The following is a 22,807-nucleotide window of genomic DNA, read 5'->3' on the forward strand; positions in this document are numbered from 1 at the left end:
ATCTCAAGAACTGAAGTTTTTGGTTAAACAAATGTAAAAATGTGTAAACTCCTTCCCACCCCCACTATGACAAAGCAACATATGGCTTTAAAAGAAATGCATAAGTGGTTAAACTTTACATAAATAATTGTATTATTGTATAAATTGTAATAATAATTGTATTATTAATACTTTTCAAAGGAGAGAAGTGAAAATATTGCTTGAACAAAGAAGCTACACCTCCAAATGCTAACCTATCCCTACAACTGAAGTTATCATTAGGTTTTAAAAGTTGAGACAATTCAGGGGTAGGGGCAGGGTGACTCAGGGCATGAGCAGGCAACCATATATGCCGCATGGCAGTGCGGCCGATGTGGGTCCAAGTCCTGACCTTATTTTATTTTTATTTTTGTTGTTTTTAATGTCACTGCTAGCTGCAAAACTATTTGCTCCCCTTGGGATATGAAGGAAGAAGTGTAAATAAGCTGCACACTAGACATACCATAAATATAACAATTTAAATAGAAATATAGCATCAAGTAGCATATCGCAGAATTAATCTTCACAACAAGGTGAAAGTGTTGAAATAACACTGTACAGCAGACAGAAATAAGACTGCATAGTAGAGAAACAACAAAATCACATGCCGATGATATACTGGAAAAGAATGTGTGTTTTGGTCTGATGTTTTGAGTCTACAGGACCCAGATGAGGCCGTTAACAGGCGACAGTGAAGGGCACAGAAGAAGGAACCGATAAGCATGCTACATGCTTGCATATTTCAATAACTGTGTAACTGTGTCAAGTCTGTGTATAAAAGTTGAACTAAGACAGAGAGCGGAGTCAGACTTGTGTGAAGCTGCACTGACTGCATCAGACAGCTCCGACAATTCTGAACCAGATTAATCTGTACACTGTTTGAAATGGCTTTATTAAATGTAATAATTGGACTCCTTATTCCTGTTTGTTTTGTGTCAATTCCTGTTCGATGAAACGAACACGCAGAAACCTAAAGGCTTAAGCAGCAACAAACACACTTATTTAAATTCCTTCAGATAACAAAGATTTCTTTGACCTTTGACCTTTAATCATTAGTAATTATTAAACTATGGCTCTCTATCCTATGTTTTGCCTTTTGTCCTGTCTCCCTCCCCTCACTACCAACCAGTCATAGCAGATCACTGACCCTGGTTCTGCCTTGGTTTTTTTCTTCCCAATGCTGCCAAGGGCTTACTCATAGGGGGATGAGTGATGTTGGGTTTTCTTTCTAATATTTACTTTACAGTATAAAGCGTCTTGAGGTGGCTGCTGTTTTGAATTGGAACTATATATATAATTGAGTTGAATTGAAATTGAATAACAAAACAGGTTTTATTAAATGTCAGTACCAGTAGTTCTATAACCTTGTATTTATTTACAGTTTTAATTATGTCCTTTTTGCGGCTACATATGAAATGTCTCTTTATGACCTCAACATCCTCCATTCCACCCAATATTCAATGTTTGTAAACATGCATGTACATGTGCAAAATAACACATTTTTTCACAGAAACATTAAATCAACTATTCATCTGTAATGTCATATACCTGTTGACTGTTTTCATCCAACATCCAATAGCAGCACAGAACTCTTCCATAATCTATTGTGTCAACATGTTCAAACACTTCTGCAAGATGGAGGTTAATGATGTGTAACAAAGAGCAGAGATACCAGTATGAATTATTCTATCATGAATGGGTCACATGTATTAAAGTAGTATGCACAAACTGAGGCGTGTAAAGAAAAAAACAAAACAAAAAACAAACTCATTGAGAGAATTTTGTTGGAATGCTGTGAGAATGGATAACCCTGCTGAAAGTCTGACCCATGCTCATGTGGTATGCAGTGCTGCAAGGAGTGGTGATAACAGCAGAAAATGAGCACTGCTGAGCAGGTGCCAACGCTTGGCTGTTTAGGATTCATTATGGGGGCCAAGAGGGTGGAGGAGGGTTGGGGACAAAGTGCTGTTATAGTAAAAATAATTAAACAAATGTGTGAAGTTTGATGGGTCTAGCTTGAACAGTATGCACCTACGATGTGAACTTGAACATCCTAGGTGAGATCATTCTTGAGTTATGGCCAGCGTATAGTTTTTGCTGATGCTGACGCCGAGGCTATGACAATACCTCTTTTTGTTTTTTAGCTCTGATGTTAAACACCATATTGGAGTTGCACTTCAATATTATCATTGCAGCTCTGTTTATAAGTATAATAAAGCTATTCAATTCAATTCAATTCAAACATGAAGCCAACACAGAAGTTCCACAAACTGTGCACCCCGCTTGTGCTAAAATACCCTAAATAAATTGCATTAAAAAAGCAAGTTACAATGTAAAAAGCAGTTTTCACCTATAAGGCTAGTTTCCCCCTTAATAACAACTGTATGATATGTGGATTTTTTTTTTTATAACTTATTATTTGAATTTAGGAACCTGGTTGCTTTTACAACTTATCTAAGTTTGTGTTTCAGTTTTAGCCCAAATATGGTTGCTTAAAGTTTCAAAAAGATAACATGGCAGCGACCAAGACACTAACATTAAAGCTTCAAAATACAGACTCCATCTTTTACATGGAATTTAAGATTTTAAACATTATTAACTTAATTTTTTGACAAAAAAACAAACAAACAAAAAAAACCAGCACAGTATGCAACAGCCGGCCTCCTTAACTATACTGAGGTTCAGAGAATCACAAAGTGACGAAGAAACACACAAACTGCTCTTCATTTACAGCAGTACAACGGATCAATAACTTGATTGGATATAAAAAGAGCATCCAAGAGGGAGAGGCTTTCGGTAGTTAAAATGGGTATGGGTTTGCCACACTGTGAAAAACTGCATGGACCCATAATTTAAAGATGACACTTCTAAGCATAAAATTTAAATGAATCTGATATTTTCACAATATACATTAAAATATAAAGTGTAAGCAAATCCAGATAAATGATTAGCAAATCACAGATTTCTCTTGTGAATTACATTTTAGTTTAGTGCAGTTAATGTCCTAACACTTTTGGAACGTTGTAATTGCACATCAATTCCCTTTGAACCCTCCCCCAAAATTCTGCTGTATGTAATACACACACACACACACACACACATGTTACATACTGCAGAATGCATGAATGAGACATATATGCTACATAACATTCATAATTCATATAAATCAGGTACAGTCATTACAAATGTAAATTGTCTGTACATGGTGTTTTACTACAGCGTAACAAATTTGCATCCCAGTAACTCTTTTTTTTTTTATTGACTTGTGGTCAGCATGAATTCCGTTTCATTGCAACCATCAGGCATCTCCTCCTCACCTGGTTTGATGGTGCCATTGCTCATCAAAGGTGGTTTTAGTGATGGTTTGTTGGTTTTCGCTTTGAATACATCCCACCTCTCAGGAATCAGTCCTCTGTTGAAGAGCAGTGATGACAGATAGGAGAACAACAAAGCAACAAAGATGGTGGCTACCATGCAGATTGTCCTAACTGGAGATCGCTGGACATACACACCATTTTCAAGAGTACAACCTGGGAAGTGGAGGACAACAGGCAACCCTATGGATGGTTCACCACTGAGCAGTCTCAACAATACCCCAACTAGCAAGCCCATGATGGAACCATAACCATTGGAGATGTTAAAAAAGAGGACACAGACTAGTTGAGGGAACATGATGGTGTAGGTTATATCTGAGCCCAGGATCCAAAAAACCATGATGCTGTTGTTTAGGAAGGTGAGCGATGTGCCAGCCACGCCCACCAACACCACAGTAACACGGATCACCCACTGGAGCTCCTTGTCTGATGCCTGCAAAGGAAAAAAAAAAAAAAAAACAATCTGGAAACTGAAACAGAAAAGACATAACCACAAGTCTAATTTTTCCCTCTCAGGTCTCCTCTTACTGTGGTCCTCAGGATGTTCTTATATATGTTGGATGTGAAGATGGAGGCAGCAGATAATAGAGCAGAGTCTGTTGAGGACATCACAGCAGCAGCTACAGCGCCAATACCAATGATGGAGATGTAGTTTGGCGTGAGGTACTGCAGAGCAATTGGCAGAACCTGACCAGCCTCTCCACGCTCGAACGGGGAGGGGGAGCCATATAAGGTCATGTTCCAGTCTGGAATAAAAATAGAGAAACAACAAACAAATTAACATATTTTAACTCTTTTATTAAATATATTTCTCAGTGTTTGTACCTGTTGATGCTGCCACTGCTCCAATCAATGCTGATGGGATTCCAAGTATGAAGATGATTGGAGCTGCAATGAAGCAGGTGATCCTGGCTGTATTTGATGATGAGGCTGACAGAGTCCTCTGGTGGAAGTCCTGATATCCAAGGTTACCTAAAGTCTGAAAGGATGGAACATAGTATCGACATACAGTAATGTCAACAATAATGTTGACAGTGTGACAGTCAGGCATTCATTTTGTTAGTTAGTGATTTATTAGGGTAATATTCTTTTAGTTCCCAATCGCTCACCTTTAGTTTTATCTCTACATATATTCATCTTATTTGCACTCAGCAAAAAAACTGTATATTTCATTTGGAGTTAACATAACTGTGCTTTATGCTTATTGTGTTCATATGGAGTGGAGATGTTTCCAACTATGTCCTTTTTCCTCATTGCCTCATTAGGATTATAAGCAGGTAAAGTTTAATTACCCACTGAGGCATAATGATGAATAACTGAATGTTACTGAATATAATTCAATAGAGTAAACTTGTTAACTACAATTTCTCCACTTCTAAGATGAATATCATGTTCCCCATTGCCACACACTGATACCTTTAGCTTTATTGGATTTAAGGGGATAATGTGCTCTTTATTTTCCCCATGATCGATCTCTCTGATCGGTCATTCTGGTACCAGTTCTCCCATCTTGGGTTTCATCTGCTTGAGGTTTATTGTTAGACTCAAAGTGTATGAAAACTGATTTCTGAAACGGACTCATTTTTGCACCACTACTTGATTCAAGTTTTGATTAACTTTCTTAATTACTTAAATACTCACTTAAAAGTAGATTTAGGATTTTAAAAGTCTACAAGCTAGTGACAAGAAAGAAGGTGGGGGTCTGGCTTTGTTTGTGGGCTAGAGGTGGTGTAATCCCTCACATATCACTGTCAAGGAGATGTGTTGTCCTGATATTGAATTACTGTCAGTTGGTGTGCCACCATGTGTGCCAGGGGAATTCAGTCATATCATAACAATACATTCCACCCGAGACAACAGCCAAAGTTCCATGTGAAGCTTTTCATTGAACGGCTGGTAGGATACAGAATAAACATCCAGAGTCACTTTTCATAATTTTGGGAGACTTCAATCTCCTACCACCTGACTAGATTCACACAATTTGCTGACTGTACGACCAGAGAAAATAAAACCCCTGACCTGCTGTACACATGAAGCTTAACCAGTTATCACCACAAAAGCTACCATCACCAAAGCCATCCTGCACAACTCTGATCACTCACTTTATAATATCTTTATGGAACATAAAAACATCAGTACTACAAGACTCCTCTCTGTTGTAAAACCTGCAGAAAGATGCAGAAAATCATTTATACCCACAGCCATCAGGCTTTTCAGTTCTCATACAAATAGCAGATGAGCTATGTCAGACATATGAATTTCCCTCTGGGATCAATAAAGTTCTTATTCTTATTCTTACAACAGTTAGGTTCTGGTTACTTGTTGCTTGTTGTTACTGATTTGCTTTATTTTGGTTGTTTTAGGTTCTCATTTGTACTAGTTTATTTTAGATGCTGCTTTGTTCTTCCTGTTATACAACCTTCATTTTAAACAATTACATGTATTAATACCCAAAATGAAAAGGACTGGTGTTGTAAATTCACCTTGGCAGCTGTCAATCTTTTTCTGTGCCTGTCCATTTTACAAGAAGGAGTCCTAAATAAAAATAAATGTAGTTCTTACCAATAATAAGAAATTATCAATCCACTGATACAGCCTCTCTTTATCTACAGAACCAATCCAGGGAGCTTGGTAGGTAAAGTTGACAGCAGTCTTAGTAATGTCCACTGAGTTGGGATTCATCAGCACGAATGGGACACAGAGCCACTGCAGAACAGAGGAGGAACCGCAGACATGAAGATTTTAAAATATTCACATTTGATTTATTTCTAAAAAGTTGGGATGCTATGTAAAATATGAAAACACTAAAAGTTCAGTACAAATACAATACAATGATTGTAGTATTGTATAGTAATATATATATATATATATATATATATAAACAATCTTTTCTAAAGAGGGCTGCAGTTTCCTGTGCAAATGAACTTACCATACTGAAGAATATGAGAATTAGCTGTATTATGTCTGTGTAGGCTACAGAGTAGAGGCCTCCCATTAATGTGTATATGATGGCTACTACAGCAGAGATCCAAATGGAAATGGTATAGGACAAATCCAAGACCACACTTATTGTTGCTCCTGCAAAAGTAGCACAGTAAACACTATAGGATCAAATACACCAGAATTACTTTCATTCAGTTTAAGAAAATGTGTTCAGTCAGTTTAGAACGACGCCACCAGTGCATTTCAGTATGAATAAACGAAATGTTAATGTCTTATACGCAAAACTGAGCTTGAATGTGCAACACTGACAGAAAATACCCAAAATATTTCACTAAAAGAAAAATCAATGATCAAATTTATATTACACATGGAACACTATGCTTTTGCATCTCCCTTCACATTAAAATACTTTATCATTGTATACACCGATCAAGCATAATATTATGACCACCTGCCTAATGTTGTGTTGGTCCCCCTTTTACTGCCAAACCAGCCCTGACCTGAAGCATGGACTCCACTAGATTCCTGAAGGTGTGCTGTGCTATCTGGCACTAAGATGTTAGCAACAGATCCTTTAAGTCCTGTAAGGTTCGAGATGAGGCCTCCATGGATCGGACTTGTTTGTACAGGACATTTCACAGATGCTCAATTGGATTGAGATCTGGGGAATCTTTGAGGCAGGGTGCACTATCCTGCTGAAAGAGGCCACAGCCATCAGGGAATACTGTTTTAAGAAAAGAGTGTACATGGTCTGCAACAATGTTTAGATAGGTGGTACGCGTCAAAGTAACATCCAACTGGATGGCAGGACCTAAGGTTTCCCAACAGAACATTGCCCAAAGCATCACACTGCCTCTGCCAGCTTGCCTTCTTCTCATAGTCCACCCTGGTGCCAGGTCTTCCCCAGGTAAGCGACACGCATGCACCCGGCCAGCCACGTGATGTAAAAGAAAATGTCATTCATCAGACCAGGACAACTTCTTCCATTGCTCCCTTGTCCAGTTCTGCTCATGTGCTCATTATTGGTGCTTTTGGTGGGTGACATGGGTCAGCATGGGCACCCTGACTGGTTTGTAGCTATGCAGCCCCATACACAACAAACTGTCATGTACTGTGTATTCGGACACCTTTCTATCAGAACTAGCATTAACTTTTTTTGGTAATTTGAGCTACAGTAGCATATCTATTAGATTGGACCACACGGGCCAGACTTCGCTCTACACGTGCATTAAGGAGCCTTGGCCGCCCATGACCCTGTCGCTGGTTCATCAGTGTTCCTTCCTTGGATCAATGGGGACCAGGAACACCCCACAAGAGCTGCAGTTTTGGAGATGCTCAGACCCAGTCATCTATTCCTTGTCAAACTCACTCAGATCCTTACGGTTGCCCATTTTTCCTGCTTCTAGCACATCACCTTTGAGGACAAAATGTTCACTTGCTCCCTATTATATCCCACCCACTAACAGGTGCTGTGATGAACAGATAATCAGTGTTATCCACTTCACCTGTCAGGTAATGTTATTCTTGCTCAGTGAATGTATACGTTTTGCATAATTTTACAGAATTAAAACTAATATAGTAGCACAAACTTAAAACACTTATTCTTTTCCTGGAAATTATTTCAATGCATGGTCCTATTGCAAAAAATTGGTAGAGAAGAAAAACTCACCTAAGCCAATAAGAGTTCCTGTGACCCAGATTAGATCAGAAATTAACAGAGCCACGGACAGAGCTCCACTTATTGACTTTCCATACTTGATCTGGAACGGGTCCATCATTGTCACATATTTTCTCTCTCTCATTGGTTTGGCAAAGAATAGTCCACCTTAATGATTGAATCAAATAAAGGGAGACAAGTTTGTATCCCTGCCTGCACAGTTTCCCCCACATTGACTACAGAAAATCAGTGGACTTCCTCCTTAAGATACATAATTTTGCGCAAATCCTACTTTGTGTTTAAACTCACAGATATGTGTCCCCAGTTGCTTATAAGACATGCCTGGCGTATATTGTAAACAAACAAAAAAAACAATCCAAAGCCTAAATTTGTAAAAGATAGATATTTTGCTAGGCGTGGGATGACTATGAAAAATCATACAAAAGGGAGACAAATTTGGGTCCCTAACTTCATGGGAGTGCCACTGCAAGTCATCTATTTTCTGTTCAAGAGTAGTGGTTTATCATTACAGCCCTGTAACACCCTATAATGCTGATTAGGGACAGTTTAAAAACAGGCCCTTCAGACTCAATGCTGACTCAAATAATCCTAATAATCATATCTATCACATTTTACACAGCTTCCTCTAGAGGCACAAAAAATGTTTACATTTGAAGCAGGAAAATTTGTGGAGTTTCTATTTATTATATGCAACTAATATATATAAAGACACTAAACTAATCATGTAGAAATCATATTTTGTCCTTAAATGCACAGATATGTGTCCTCTTTGTCTTTATTAGATGTGAAAAATATTTGCAAATGCTCTTTAGGCGTTCCATAAGATGAGTATGATGCTGTAGTAATTGGGATTGCGTGATTGAGAAATAATAATGTCTATATTCTGTAGAACCACACACACACACACGTGCCACTCTATTCAGAAAATGTGAAATACTGTGCAAATATAGAAATAATACACATGATGATATTATTATTAAAACTCTTACCAACAATAAAAGACAGAGCTGCTGTTAATGGCATGACCGCCCACACTAGTCCCATAGTTGGTGTGTACACTGCCTCTGTCAGACCAACGATAAAGCCCCCACCAACAAAGGTAGCTGCAGGGAGCAGAGTGCGTATGTACAAGCACAAAGAGAGAAACATAGTGACACTACTGATTACACTGTGACCCTCAAACTCAGTTAAAGATGCTGTTAAATTAATATTGCCTACTAATGAGTAGTTAATTGATGATGTGAATACTTGTGCAAATGACATCAAGTTAAAAAACAGTTTTTCTTTTTTAGTTGCTTGTTAGTCAGCATATCTCAATAAACTTTAAAAATTAATCCTAGAAGACTAATGTGCAGTTTAGCAACACTATCACTAGCACATGGGTAAATATCACCCTAGTGTTCTAGGGTTAAAATGCAAACTAAAAGTCAATCATTAGATTTGAGTGGGGTGTATTTTCAATATCCATCTGTACATTCTCTTCCACTTATCCTGTTCAGGGTCATGTGGGGGCGAGAGGCAGGGTACTCCCTGTACAGGTCACCAGCCTGTCGTAGGCTAACACAGAGACAGACAACCATTCACACATATGGGCAATCTAGAATCACCAATTAACCTAACCTCAGTAACTGCATGTCTTTGGGAGCAATCCCACGAGGAGAACACGCATACTCCACATGATGGTATTATTAATCGAAGCTGGATTTGAACCCAGAACTTCTAGCTGTCCTTCTAGCTGTGAGGTAGTAGTGCTAACCACCAAACCACTGTTCTGCCTAGCTTCAGCGATATTAGTTTTTTAAAAATAACCTTAAACTCAGTGTTTCCACTTACCTAAAGTAGGCTAGTTTATGCACAGCAACATATTTCTACAATAATCATATTAAGAAAAGTGAGTTGTCTTTTATATTAGGACAAGGCCCATATTAAGGACATATCTCTCCAATCTAATACTGGACAAGCTAGTCTTTTTATCTTAATAACTGCACATGTTGTTGTTGAAATGTCAAACAGGGGTGTGGTATTAAAGCCAGACTGGATGTTTTTCACCAGCTAATCTGTATTTACTTGTGTAGAGTTTTTAAAACAAGTCATATTCTCTTCTATTACAAAAGCTGCAATGTGCTGACCTCATGCAACCACATACTCACTTTATGTATCACTATGCTCTTACAAGCCCTGAATTCCCCTCACTGTAACAATAGCCATGATGATACATTTTAAAGAAAAATCCACAAAGTTGTGTTCTTGCTGCATTCTCACCTGTCATAGTAAAGACTCCCACTACCAAACTGATCCCTCTGTTGCCCAGCAAAGTGACCTCTGTCTGGTCTGCCTGGCTGCTGTTCTTCATCTGCTTGGACTTCATTGAGGCCCACAAGCCAGTGCCCAGCACCATTAGGTAGAAGACTACCATCACCACCAGCCCTGGGACGTTCAGGCTCATTGTGCACTGACTGAATGATGGAAAAACTGTCGATCCTCTGAAAAAGAAAAAAAAAAAAAAGGAATCAGACTCTGTTATGTGACTTTCAAATACAAAATGTTTAATTCAAACCTAACAGTTCCTACAAACTGGGCTGGTAACTTTAAACTATGAGCAATCATTTGTAGTGTAATGTGGGTGTGGCAGTAAAGGGTAGTTTGAAGTGCTACTGTATGATTAGATTTTAGTAAATGTTTGACAGTTCCTACAGTTGAAAACAACTGACTTGTTTCTCACAACACCCACAATACTTCTTGATTAGTGTTGGAATTTTCCTTCACAATGTAGGACTTGTTTTTAAGACTTTTCTCTCTTGGATGAAATAGTCAGAGTTAAATTTTTTTTGCCATGTCTCCAAAATATGTTCAGAAAACCAAGTCTGGAACTAGTAAAAAGCTCTACAAGTCTACTTATTTTTGGCCACAGCAGCAAAGAGAGAAAAGAAATGGGGGAAAGATATGCAGGTGAACTGCTGTCAGGCCGGGACTCAAACTCACATTGCCCACACCGCAAAGCAGTATATGCATGTGGTCACCCGCTCCACCCCTGAGCCACCTGGGCACCCTGCAAGGCTACTTATAGCTCTATAAACAGATATCTACAGATGACTGAGTTAATTCAGTACAAAAGTAACCAATATAGCTTAATTCTAAATACTGGACTTTATTTTTGGTTAGTATCAGTATCTGACACTAAGTTTAAGGGTTCAGAAGTTGTATTCAGTCAATATAAAATCCTCTTCTAGCCTAAAAGATCATCAGTATTCAGAATGAGCTTGGACAAAAATAGTTAAGATGAGCTAGAGAGACAGTGGATGAATATATAGAGAGTGCACAAAGAGAATTAGTGTGCATATAAGAAAAGATGAAAGTTCCACTCTGAACATCAAAAAAATCTCTTTCCACAATTCTGATGTTGCATTAGGACATCAGAAACTGTTCTTGGCTACAGCCTTGATTACCTCACCTGGTTAAAGCTGGAGTGGAGCTTTGTAATAGAGACCAGGGGGGTTCCATTACATTTACCGGTATTTGTACTCATTTATCAATGATTGATAATACAAACTAAATGAAAAGGTATGCACATTTATTGAGTTTAACTGAGATTTTAGGACTATTATTTATGTAGATATTTAGTTTTTCACTGGGTTTTGTCTGGAGGTACTCCAGACTTGGGTCATTCCAGATACTCACCTGAGGCAAGAGTACAAAAGCAAGCCAGTTTCTTTCAGAGGGGTTGGTGGGTTGCAAACTTCTAGTTCTAGTTCTAGTAATAAAGGTCACAGATTGGCAGGTGAATTTTATTTCAGCCTCATGCCTCTTTGTTTTAACCTGAAGCTACCACTGGCCAAACTGACAAGCTTCATGCACTGATTTAATGTCTGTTTCATTATTTTCAGTGGGTATCTAAAATACAGATCACAAATCAACCATGTCAAGATCATGTTGGTGGAAAACAAGAAGCTGGGAGTCATAAAGCAACATCATAATCTGGGGACCCTGAAGGGCTGTGCATATAGTAGTTGTTGAACTATTTCAGTTCTCTGACTAGTGTGGCAATTGATAATGAAAACTCAGCAATCGCTTCATCAAAATTATATGTTTGTGGTCACATTCAGAATGACAGATACACATGCACGCACGCAAACACTACAACAACAACCCCCCGGTGCAGGTAACAACAGCACAATAGCAATATTTTAATATAAATATTACTGAGTGTTTCAGTCAACAAACCTGAGGATCAGCATCACATTGGTGCACACAGTCCCACTAAGAACCGAATGCAGTATGCACATGAATTGACACATAAATGGTGGCAAAGCCTGGGGCACAGTACCTTACCCAAGAAGACGATGTGCTTGTATCACTCCTGCAGTTTCTGAATAACCCGCTCTACCGCTAGAGTTTACGATATTCAGTTTCTGTTGGACTTGCTTTTTTCCCCTTCTTTACGAGGTTTGCATTTAACTTTAGGGCTTAGAGAATATTTTGAATATTTTAAGAAAGTGAGTTTCCTTTAAACACTTTTATACATTTATAATCTATGTTCTATATTGTATTCAAAATCTACATTTACAGTTTTTATTGATTGCTTTGACCTGTTTGAAGAAACTGGGAACCTCTCAGTCTTCATCATCACCATCTCAGCAGAGCAAAAGACACCTCTTGCAAATGTGTTAACCCATTCTCATTGGATTGACACAGTTTTCCCACCCTTTTGCAAAATAGTTAACGCAGATGTCATTCAAGAAGTCCAAACTCCATTGTTTTAGCTGTGGTTACAGAACAGAAACCATATGCTCCGAGCTCTTAGAAACTCCCTGATCAGTATAAAATCACTGAAAGCACCTGTTTGACACTTCTTCACAGAATTTTTCAGTTTGCAATCAGTCTGCAGGCCTGTTCTTTGCAAGCATGGATCATCGAGGAGGTCTAAGGCAGATGAGAGGTAGAGTGAGAGTAAGAGGTAGAGGGGTCAGAGGAAGAGGAGTCCGTGTGCGAGGTGGAGGTATAGTTGGAAGGGCTCAAGTTACAGATGAAATTCGGGCAACTGTGATTGATCATGTCGTAAATCATGGCCTTTCACTTAGAGAGGCTGGACAAAGAGTCCAACCTGTTCTAAACAGAAACTCTAACATCCATGTTAGAGTTTTTCAACAGGAGAACAGGTAATGTTGCTATACAGTATATACGGAAATATCTGCAGTGATATACAGTACTTCATGTCATTTTTTCCACATTTCATGTATTCTTTATAGAATCGAAAGGCTACCAGTCGGTGGTAGTAGAGGGAGAATTTTTAATGCCAAGCAGGAGGCAGCCATTGTCAACATGGTTCTGGCAAATAATGACATTAGGCTGCCTGAAATCAGAGCAGCAGTGATTGCTGATCAGGGAGTTTTTAGGAACATCCATACTGTGAGCGAGGCCACAATTGACCGTGTCCTCAGAAGGAACCATATGGCCATGAAACAGCTCTATAGAGTTCAGAGGTGGGAAGTAACGAAGTACAAATACTTCGTTACTGTACTTAAGTAGATTTTTTAGGTATCTGTACTTTACTTGAGTATTTATTTTTCTGAGTACTTTTTACTTTTACTCCCTACATTTTTACACAAGTATCGGTACTTTCTACTTCTTACATTTTCAAAACAGACTCGTTACTTTTTAACACGTCAGGGAGAAGTTTGCGTTTCCGGTCAGTGCGCCGTCAGTCATCAAGCGATCTGAGCCTAAACGGAGGAATATTAACATATAAGAGACAATCGTACTGGCGTATCCTCCATCACCGGGGCTTATCGGGTACAAAGGGATTAAATACACAAACCCAGATAATTAATGTCTCATTTTTAGCGCTATAATCAGGGGTTAAAGCGGGCCGGACCGAATCCGTAAGTTATGCTCGCGGGACATAAACAGCTTAGCTAGCGCTACTGAAGAGGAGCGAGCATAAAGGGAGTAACGTGTGGCAGGTAAATGCAACGTTTTTAAATGCTCAACAAATATCAGCAAACACACAAAGTGTGTGCAGTTTGTCACACAGTGTGTCTGCTAGCTAAAAGAAGAGCTGCTGCATTTCAGGGAGAGCAAAGAGAGAGAAGTTCACTCAGAGATGGAGAAAGAGGACAGGAGAGGAAGAAGAGAGGTTAGAATTAAAGGTAAGGACTGGAAAATAAACTGAAGTATGCTGACTTTGTGTTATTCAAAGATTGTATGAAAATACTGCAGTTTAGTACATAATAAATGGTTAGCTTGTTGTACTGTATTTACAGTAAAGCTCTGTGTTGGTGCACTTTGTGTTCATGGTCAGAGTTACAGGTTACATCAGTGCAGCAGAGATGAGTTTGAATCAAAGCTGCTGATGCTGAGATTCATTCACTGAATCCAACATTTCTACAGCCTGTATGCTGTCAGTGTAGGGGATGGAGATCAGCTCAGATAGCTGTGAAATACTGGGTTACATCTTTGTGAGTTCAGTTCATCCACACAGAGCAGTAAACCTCAGAGCAGCAGCAGCAGGTCAGCTGATCACAGCCTGCACACCAACATCATTTACTGGAGCTACAATAGAAAGCTGTGGTTCTTCTCCCCATGCAGAGTCACTACAGCTGATCTTAGTGTTCCTCCACCTTCTGAATCCCACTGTAACCCCTGAGTATCCTCATGTTTGTGTTTAGGTGGAGGCACAGTCACCCTCTGCTATGGAGGACACAGAGAACAGAGCTGTGTTTAAATTCCCTTTCACAGTTTGTGATTCAAGCTGAGAGCATTCATTAGAATTAAAATTTAGATTGGAATAACGTTTGTGTTCTCATGTATTATTTTATATTATTACAATAATATATAATAAGTTCAGTTCAGTTAGCTTTACACAAAAATAGCAGGTAGAAACGTCCTCCAAAGAGCTACTTTTACTTTCTTACTTTGAGTAAATTTCAGAGCCTGTACTTTTTTACTTTTACTTAAGTAAAGAACTTGAACCAGTACTTCGACTTTTACCAAAGTATTTTTTAACACAAGTACTTGTACTTCTACTTAAGTACAGAATGTCAGTACTTTTGCCACCTCTGATAGAGTTCCATTTCAGAGGAACTCTGAAGCTGTGAAGGAGGCCAGATGCCAATATGTGGAGGTAAGGAAACACAACAGTACTATACTCTTATGCCTTGTCATATCATGCAGTTACTGTAGAATGAACTGGAGTCACTTTGATGTAATTGTAATTTTGCCTTTTCATTCTTTAGCGAATAATGGAGCTTGAAGCTGAGGGGGCACATCATGTCTTCATTTATGTCGATGAAGCCGGTTTCAATCTTTGTAAAGTAAGGAGACGTGGAAGGAACCTCATTGGGCATAGGGCCACTATTACTGTTCCAGGGCAGAGGGGCGCCAACATAACTATGTGTGCTGCCATCTCCAATGATGGCGTCCTGTGCCATATCCCTACCATTGGCCCATACAACACTGAGCGTCTCGTAGCATTCCTGAATGCCCTTCATGACATCCTGATCCTGCCTCAGGAGAGAGGCCTGTTGGGGCCTGGCATGCCACTGTTCGTGATTATCTGGGACAATGTGACGTTCCACCACTCTCGTGTTGTGAATGAGTGGTTTGCAGTGCACCCTCGGATGATGGTACAATTCCTTCCTCCATACTCTCCATTTTTAAATCCCATAGAGGGGCGCCTGGGTGGCTTAGTGGTGAAGCCGGCGACCACACGCATATGCCGCGTTGCGGTGCGGGTGGCGCGGGTTCGCATTCCGGCCTGTCCCCAGTTTGCCCGCGTGTCTTCCCCTGTATCTTTCCCCCATTTCCTGTCTCTCTCCACTGCTAGCAAAAAGCCGCTGTGGCCAAAAATGCAAAATAAAAAAAAAAAAAATCCCATAGAGGAATTCTTTAGTGCATGGAGATGGAAGGTATATGATCACCATCCCTATGAACAGATGCCCTTGCTCAATGCAATGACTGCTGCTGCCCAAGATATAGATGCAGAGGCATGTCAAGGATGGATCAGGCATGCTAGACGATTTTTCCCTTGGTGCATTGCATGAGAGAATATTGACTGAGATGTGGATGAGGCCATGTGGCCCATTCTTCAAGAAAGAAGAGACTAGAAGAGACAGAAGTGTATCACTTGTGGCTATCTCTTATACCCTTATAGTATAGGCCTACTATAGATTTTTGTTCTTTACTGTAAAAGACTGTTTTTTTTAATTTTCCTAATTTCTCACACAGATATGGATTTTATTTTTATTTCCATGTATTCTCTGTTGGAATATTTCATTTGTCAGCCACAGTCTGAAAAAAAAGAATGTAATCAATAAAATTTGCATCAAAGCATATCTAATTCTGGATGCATTTTTTGCAAGAGGGCAAATTTGACTACAAACGGCACTGGCATGTAAGCTACGTACAGTCATAGGCTACAATGACAAGCAATGGTGCACTGATTCACACATGGGTGCTGTATTTTGGATTTTGTTGCCCATTGTGTAATGATTGATTGGAGGTGCTCATACACTTGTGTCATAGTTGAGTTGTTTGAGTTGTTTGTTCCATATTTTAAATATTTTGGCACAGTTAGAGCCTTTTGCAAACAAAATGTGTCATTTTGACCACTGTGGCACTGTTTAGGCCTCTGCGTTAACTGTTTTGAAAATGTGGATTTTGAGTTGACAGCTGTGTAAAAACTGTAATCTCTCTTGTATTCATTTTGACAAGAAATGCCATATAAACATTCATTGTATCTTGGTTTAGTGACACTGAAGATCATTCTGATTCTCATCCAATAAATACTGAAAAAAAATTATTACCCTCTCAGTTATAGATTTGACTTAATTTAATAAGAGCGTAATTTCCTTTATACTGAATCTGTTCCAGGGTTCAAGTAAACCATATAAAGCCTTTTAATTTTTTCTTAAAACACCAAAGGTATGATGTCCTAACCAACAAATCTGGCTCTGCAAGTTTAAAGCTTTCATCTACTGGTGAGAAAAAGTTGTAAATAAGTATCTAGCTTTTCATTAGTTTCATTAGTCATTAGCAGCACATGTCATGGCAACAGCTGATTCAAATCGATTAACCTTCAAAAGCTCTTTCACCTGCAACATTAGGGACTACTCACAATAACAACTAGAACAAAAAGGACAGAATGTGCATTTATAAAATGTTGAAATGTACATCTTTAAAAAAAAAAAAAGTTTCTTTTGACAGCTCTAAAAATTTGTTTTATATGAAAGTAAGTTTTAAGAGTGAAAATGCTATGCTATATGTGTGAACTCCCTCATTTTAGCATGTCATCATAAAGGCAGTACATTCTGTTAAATAAGAACAGAAAGCCTGGAACACATAATGTGCATGAAGGCACCATGGGAACTCAAAGTACATCTCACTCATCTGCAATACTGGTAAGACGGAAAGCAATAATCAGGGAATGTGCTGATAATGATAATTGAAAAGCACGTAAAGCCTAACTTCACAAACCTTTCTTTCCAGTAAAGGCATTTTGAATAGTAAACATTGTGTCAGCCACTTAAAATAATTTAAAAACATTGTTATAAATTGTCATGCTTATAAAAAGTAATTGTATAAATCCATGTAAATGCATGGCATAATACGAATGTGATTATAATGCAACAGTAATGAAAGGTTCATGACCTGATATTTTTGTTGTTGTTTATATTAAAAAAAAGACTACTACTGCTATTTATCAAAACTGTATTTAGCTTACTGTGTTTTAAATCTTAGTTACCAGTAAGTGCCACACTAAAATACACGTTTGTTTATCATAGACAAAATTAGATAAAAAAAAAATCTAGCAGGCCAGCTTCTTTCAATTTACAGTCAACAGCTGCATTAAACACAGACGGAAGCTGTTGTTAACGGCTAACTGTGACCGGTTTAAATAATAAGAATAAAATCCAAACACTAATTACCCACTTAGCTGGTCTGTACTCTGTCTGGGTTGGTAACTTTGTGAACAACCACATCCAGGACTGTGTTCCTCTCCTCGCTGTCAGACTGTCCTCTCTCTGGCTCAGTCAGTGTGAACTGCCTCATGATACACAGGGCTGAGCCTATTGCAGATAAGAGACAAAGTACTTTCATTTTAAAATGTCTGTGAACCAACCAGAAATTCCTGATCATTTTCAGGCAGGAACAAAACAAATTCAGGCAAAATCCTATACTTTAGCAAAAGTACCTAAAACAGCAGTACTCATTTTGCAGAATGTCACATTTTGAAACCAAATTATTGGCTCATAATTATTGATTCATTAATGAATAAGTCACTTTATTAGAAGTAAATGTGATTACATACTGTTGGATAGCTTTGTTTATAATAACTAGCTTGTAGACTCTGTAATCCTTTTTTGTTATGTCTGCAGTTTACAGATACATTTCACATGCACGTTATAATAAAATTATTGTTCTGAAATGAGGACAGTTACAAAGAAACACTCACTGAATGATCTTGTTCCTGCTGTGGGTTGCAGCTTTTCACAAACTGCTTATCTAGTCATCTGGCATAGGAAACTAAAGACAAAATACAAACATTTTGTCTTTGGTTTCTTAATTCAGATAAAACTTATTATTTATTATACTTGGCCCTAAAAATCTTAGAAACATGATGTCTAACCAGATACTTAATCTGTATGGCCTTTGGTAACACTGTGAGGAATCTTGGAATAATTTTTGACCAGGATATGTCCTTCAGTGCCCATATCAAACAAACATGTAGGAATTCTTTCTTGAATTTGTGCAATATTTCTAAAATTAGAACATCCTTTCTCAGAGTAATGCTGGAAAACTGGTTTGTGCATTTCTTACTTCTAGACTGAACTATTGCAATTCATTATTATCAGGCTGTCCTAAAAGGTCCCTGAAACGCCTTCAGCTGATCCTAAATGCTGCAGCTAGAGTACTGACAGGGACTAGAAAGAGAGAGCATATTTCTCCCATATTGACTTCTCTTCACTGGCTCCCTGTTAAATCTAGAATAGAATTTAAAATCCTTCTCACATACAGGCCTTGACTAATCAGGATCCATCCTATCTTAAAGACTACATAGTACTATAACACCCCAGTAGAGCACTTTGCTCTCAGACTGCTGGCTTACTTGTGGTTCCTAGGTTATTAAAGGTATTTCCCATATACCTCACTCTACATTTAATAATTTAGTTATTATTAATCTCTCGCTCTCTTCCACAGCATATCTTTTGTCCTATCTCCCTCCCCTCACCCCAGCTGGTTGGAGCAGATGGCTGTCCCTCCCTGAGTCTGGTTCTGCAGGAGGTTTCTTCCTGTTAAATGCCAAATAAATTCTTCATTTATGGTTAATAGCAGGGGGGAGGCATGAACATGCAGCTGGGATGACGTTTGGCATTTGACATTAGAGCATGGATACAGTTGCTCAAATACTCAAATACACCTCTACTATTTTTTCAGGACAAATATTATACTTTTTCTCCACTGCATGTATTTTAAAACTTCAAGTTACTAGTTATTTTGCAAATTTAGATTAAATATAAAATACAAATTTACTTTTACATGATCAGATCACTTAACAAGTTCATTAGACCACCATCCTATGTAAGGTTTATGCCACAGCTGTTCTAAATTAGTAGTATTGGTAAGTAACAGAACCATTCTTTATATTTCTGTAATGGTTAATCCACCAGTATGCACAAGCTCTTTAATCAAAATAATATTTTTAGTGCTAAAATATAATTATCATTGTTATCCATGAATTTTTAAATTTATGGTTTTACAAAAAAGAAGAAAAAATAGTAAAAAAAAATGTAATTTGGCATCTTAATAGATTAAGATGCCAAATTACAGTTATTTAGTAGGATTCCTGAACAGAAAATTTGTTTTAATGGATATTAATTATGGAGTTCAACAGGGTTCTGTGCTGGGACCAATTCTATTTACACTATACATCCTTTCCTTAGGCAGTATAGAATGCATAGCATACATTTTCATTGCTACACAAATAATACCCAGCTTTATCTATCCATGAAGCCAGATGACACACACCATTTGTTAAACTGCAGGAATGTCTTAGAGACATAAAGGTCTTGATGACCTCTAATTTCCTGCTTCTAAATTCAGATAAAACTAAGGTTATTGTACTTGGCCCTACAAACCTTAGAAACATGGCATTGGATGGCATTACCTTGGCCTCCAGTAACACTGTGAGGAATCCTGGAGTCATTTTTGACTTATGTCCTTCAATACATACATTAAACACATATAGTACCAGTCAAAAACTGGTGATGCATGTAGGATTGCTTTCTTGCATTCGCGCAATATCTCTAAAATTAGAAACACCCTGTCTCAGAGTTATGCTGAAAAACTAGTTCATGCATTTATTACTTTTAGGCTGGACTACTGTAAGCTATAAGATGGATTTGGGAAAGAGATCAGGTGACCCTGAGCCCTCCCTTAGTTACGCTGCATTAGGCCTAGGCTACTGGGGGCTTCCTAAGTGTTTCTTCTTCACTCAACTCTTTTCACACTCCGTGTGTTTAGACACCACTCTGCATTTAATCGTTAATTATTAATGCTTAACAAATTTATTAGACCACCAATCTATGTAACGTTTATGCAACAGCTGCCCTAAATTAAAAGTGTTAGTCATTACTAAAATATTTTCTTGTCATAGTTAATGTTAAAATATAATTATTGTTGTTATGCATTAATATGGTTTTAGTGGTTAAACGTTATTCTTTATTAAAAATACATTTCACTGTGCATTGTAGTGTGTATAACTGCGCATGTGACAAATAAACGCTATCTTAATCTTAAAATCTTAAAAAGCCATCACTTGACCCAGCCAATTTTGAACCTTCCTTTTCTCTCAAGAATTCTTGAAAGAGCAGTTATAAAACAGCGAACTGATCATCTGGTTAAGTCAGGATTCAGAATTCATCACAGTACAGAAACAGCATTAGTGAAGGTTACAAATGATCTTCTTATAGCCTCTGACAGTGGACTCATCTCTGTGCTTGTCCTGCTAGACCTCAGAGCAGCGTTTGACCATAGCATTTTATTACTGAGATTAGAGCATGCCATAGATATTAAAGGTACTGCGCTGCAGTGGTTTGAATCATATCTAATAGACTCCAATTTGTTAATGTTAAGGGGGAGTCTTCTTTACACACTAAGCTTCAGTAATGGTTTAATTACTGCCACCTTGAAGGCTTGTGGTACACAGCTCATTAATAGAGATAAATTAATCATATTTAAGCTTGAAGTATTAATTATTGGCAGGACTTCTTTGAGCAGTCTTGTAGGAATGGGGTCTAAAAAACACACTGATGGTTTGGAGAAAGTATCTGTTGAAGTTAACTCAGACAGATCAGTCGGAGAGAAAGAGTAAATAAATATCAGCAGCATTGAAAGTAGCTGTACATAATGATACATCTGTGAGATGGTTAAGAATATTTTTTTCTCTAATAGTTAAAATTTTATTTGTGAATTAATTCATGAAGTCATTACTATTTAAGGTTAAAAGAATACTCAGCTCAACAGAGACTCTTTATGAGCCTGGATACAGTGCTGAAAAGAAACCTGGGGTTGTTCTTATCTAATCTTAAGCATCACTTATTTTTATAGAGCAAAAATCTGTTTTTACAAGCTAAATTTAAATCTTCTAAATTAGTGAGACGTGTGCACGTCAGTGTAAACATGTGAGAATAAAATGAATGGCATCAATATGAAACTGACTCTGAACTGCACTGTTTTAAGTCTTGATACATGCTTGATCATCCAGTTAAGGAAATTTTCTGGGATCTCCATTTTAAGGTAGCTAAGATTGATTAGTCTTGATCTAGCAACCCTGTAACTCACTCAAAGTCACCCAGATCACTTATGACAAATGTAGTATTTGGACTGCCAGGGATACACTCTGTGTGAGCTCAGTTTTGGCAGACAGCACATCAAAGCCATAGTTCCTTGGGCTGGCTATTGGTGTATGGCTCAACACAAACCATTCTCCCAACAAAGAAATAAACAAATATCACATGTCACATGTGTGGCAACCATCCCCAGGACCAGTGTGTATTTATCCCCAATGCAAAAAATGACCCATGAAAATGACAAAATCCCCCTCCTCAAAGTTTTGTCTATTTCCCACAAGTTCACAGTGGTAATGTGGCAGTAACCATCAATGTGACAACCAACCCCGGGCTACCCTACACCCTTGAACTTAGGTAAAGTACTTTCAGAAAGACAACTTGAGCTTAATTCAGAGTGTGAACAGACCTCAGGCAGCACAGCGAAACCTTTTGTTAGACTGTTTGATAAAATCATTGAGGCAAAGTATATGCTAATAGGATGGCAGCTCTCTTGGTTGCTGTGATCAGATGCTGCAAATGTTAACAAAAAAAAAAAATTTCAAATGAGCACTGATTATATATGATGCAGAGGTTATTTTGAGCACATATTAATTCAGGCGTACATTGTAAAGTTGGCTTGCCCTTTCCTAAGTTTTGGGCATAACAACTGATCTAGACCAGCCAGTCTCACAGTAAACATACAAGCTTGTCATACTTGTTTTGTTGACAAATTTGGACTTTGGTTTTAATTTAAAACCTCGAGAGACGCACTGCTAAAGTTTGAACAAAATGACAAATTTTCTAAGCTAATTATTATTTTATGCATTCGTTGTCCTCTCATTTCATATTCCTTCCTCTAAGTAAAAATGACTAAACTTACCCGAATGTGCTTTTGCTGCGCTTCTAAAGTGCGGAGGAGTTTGCCGTTCACTTCATGTTTTTCACCGGGGGAGGCAATAACTGTTTCA

The 22,807-nt window shown here is 38.1% G+C and overlaps 1 protein-coding gene across 3 annotated transcripts; it reads right to left on the reverse strand.

Moving 5' to 3' along the window:
- Positions 1–1,040: 1,040 nt before the first annotated feature.
- LOC115786849 (high affinity choline transporter 1-like) lies at positions 1,041–22,792 on the reverse strand. Of its 3 annotated transcripts, XM_030739302.1 has the most exons (10): positions 22,720–22,792; positions 17,941–18,077; positions 10,276–10,496; positions 9,003–9,116; positions 8,005–8,160; positions 6,322–6,470; positions 5,955–6,098; positions 4,218–4,371; positions 3,921–4,138; positions 1,041–3,825 (listed from the first exon to the last, which is right to left on the reverse strand). In XM_030739302.1, the coding sequence occupies exons 2-10, from the start codon at positions 17,988–17,990 to the stop codon at positions 3,274–3,276; spliced, it is 1,758 nt and encodes a 585-aa protein (XP_030595162.1). In that variant the 5' UTR covers positions 17,991–18,077; positions 22,720–22,792; the 3' UTR covers positions 1,041–3,273. The 3 variants fall into 3 exon arrangements, with proteins under 3 accessions (XP_030595162.1, XP_030595163.1, XP_030595164.1); XM_030739303.1 differs by lacking the exon at positions 22,720–22,792 and having other exon boundaries at positions 17,937–18,072; XM_030739304.1 differs by lacking the exons at positions 8,005–8,160; positions 9,003–9,116.
- Positions 22,793–22,807: the final 15 nt, after the last annotated feature.

Source organism: Archocentrus centrarchus, chromosome 10 (assembly GCF_007364275.1).
Source record: "Archocentrus centrarchus isolate MPI-CPG fArcCen1 chromosome 10, fArcCen1, whole genome shotgun sequence".
Taxonomy (NCBI): Eukaryota; Metazoa; Chordata; class Actinopteri; order Cichliformes; family Cichlidae; genus Archocentrus; species Archocentrus centrarchus.

Bases quoted from the DNA above. Each gene is read 5' to 3' on its own strand.
- LOC115786849 (XM_030739302.1), bottom strand. From the start codon at position 17,990: ATGTGGTTGTTCACAAAGTTACCAACCCAGACAGAGTACAGACCAGCT. The intron at 6,471-8,004 runs GTGAGTTTTTCT...CTACTTTTGCAG, and splicing joins AGGAACTCTTATTGGCTTAG to GAGCAACAATAAGTGTGGTC. The intron at 4,139-4,217 runs GTACAAACACTG...TTTTTATTCCAG, and splicing joins AGCAGTGGCAGCATCAACAG to ACTGGAACATGACCTTATAT.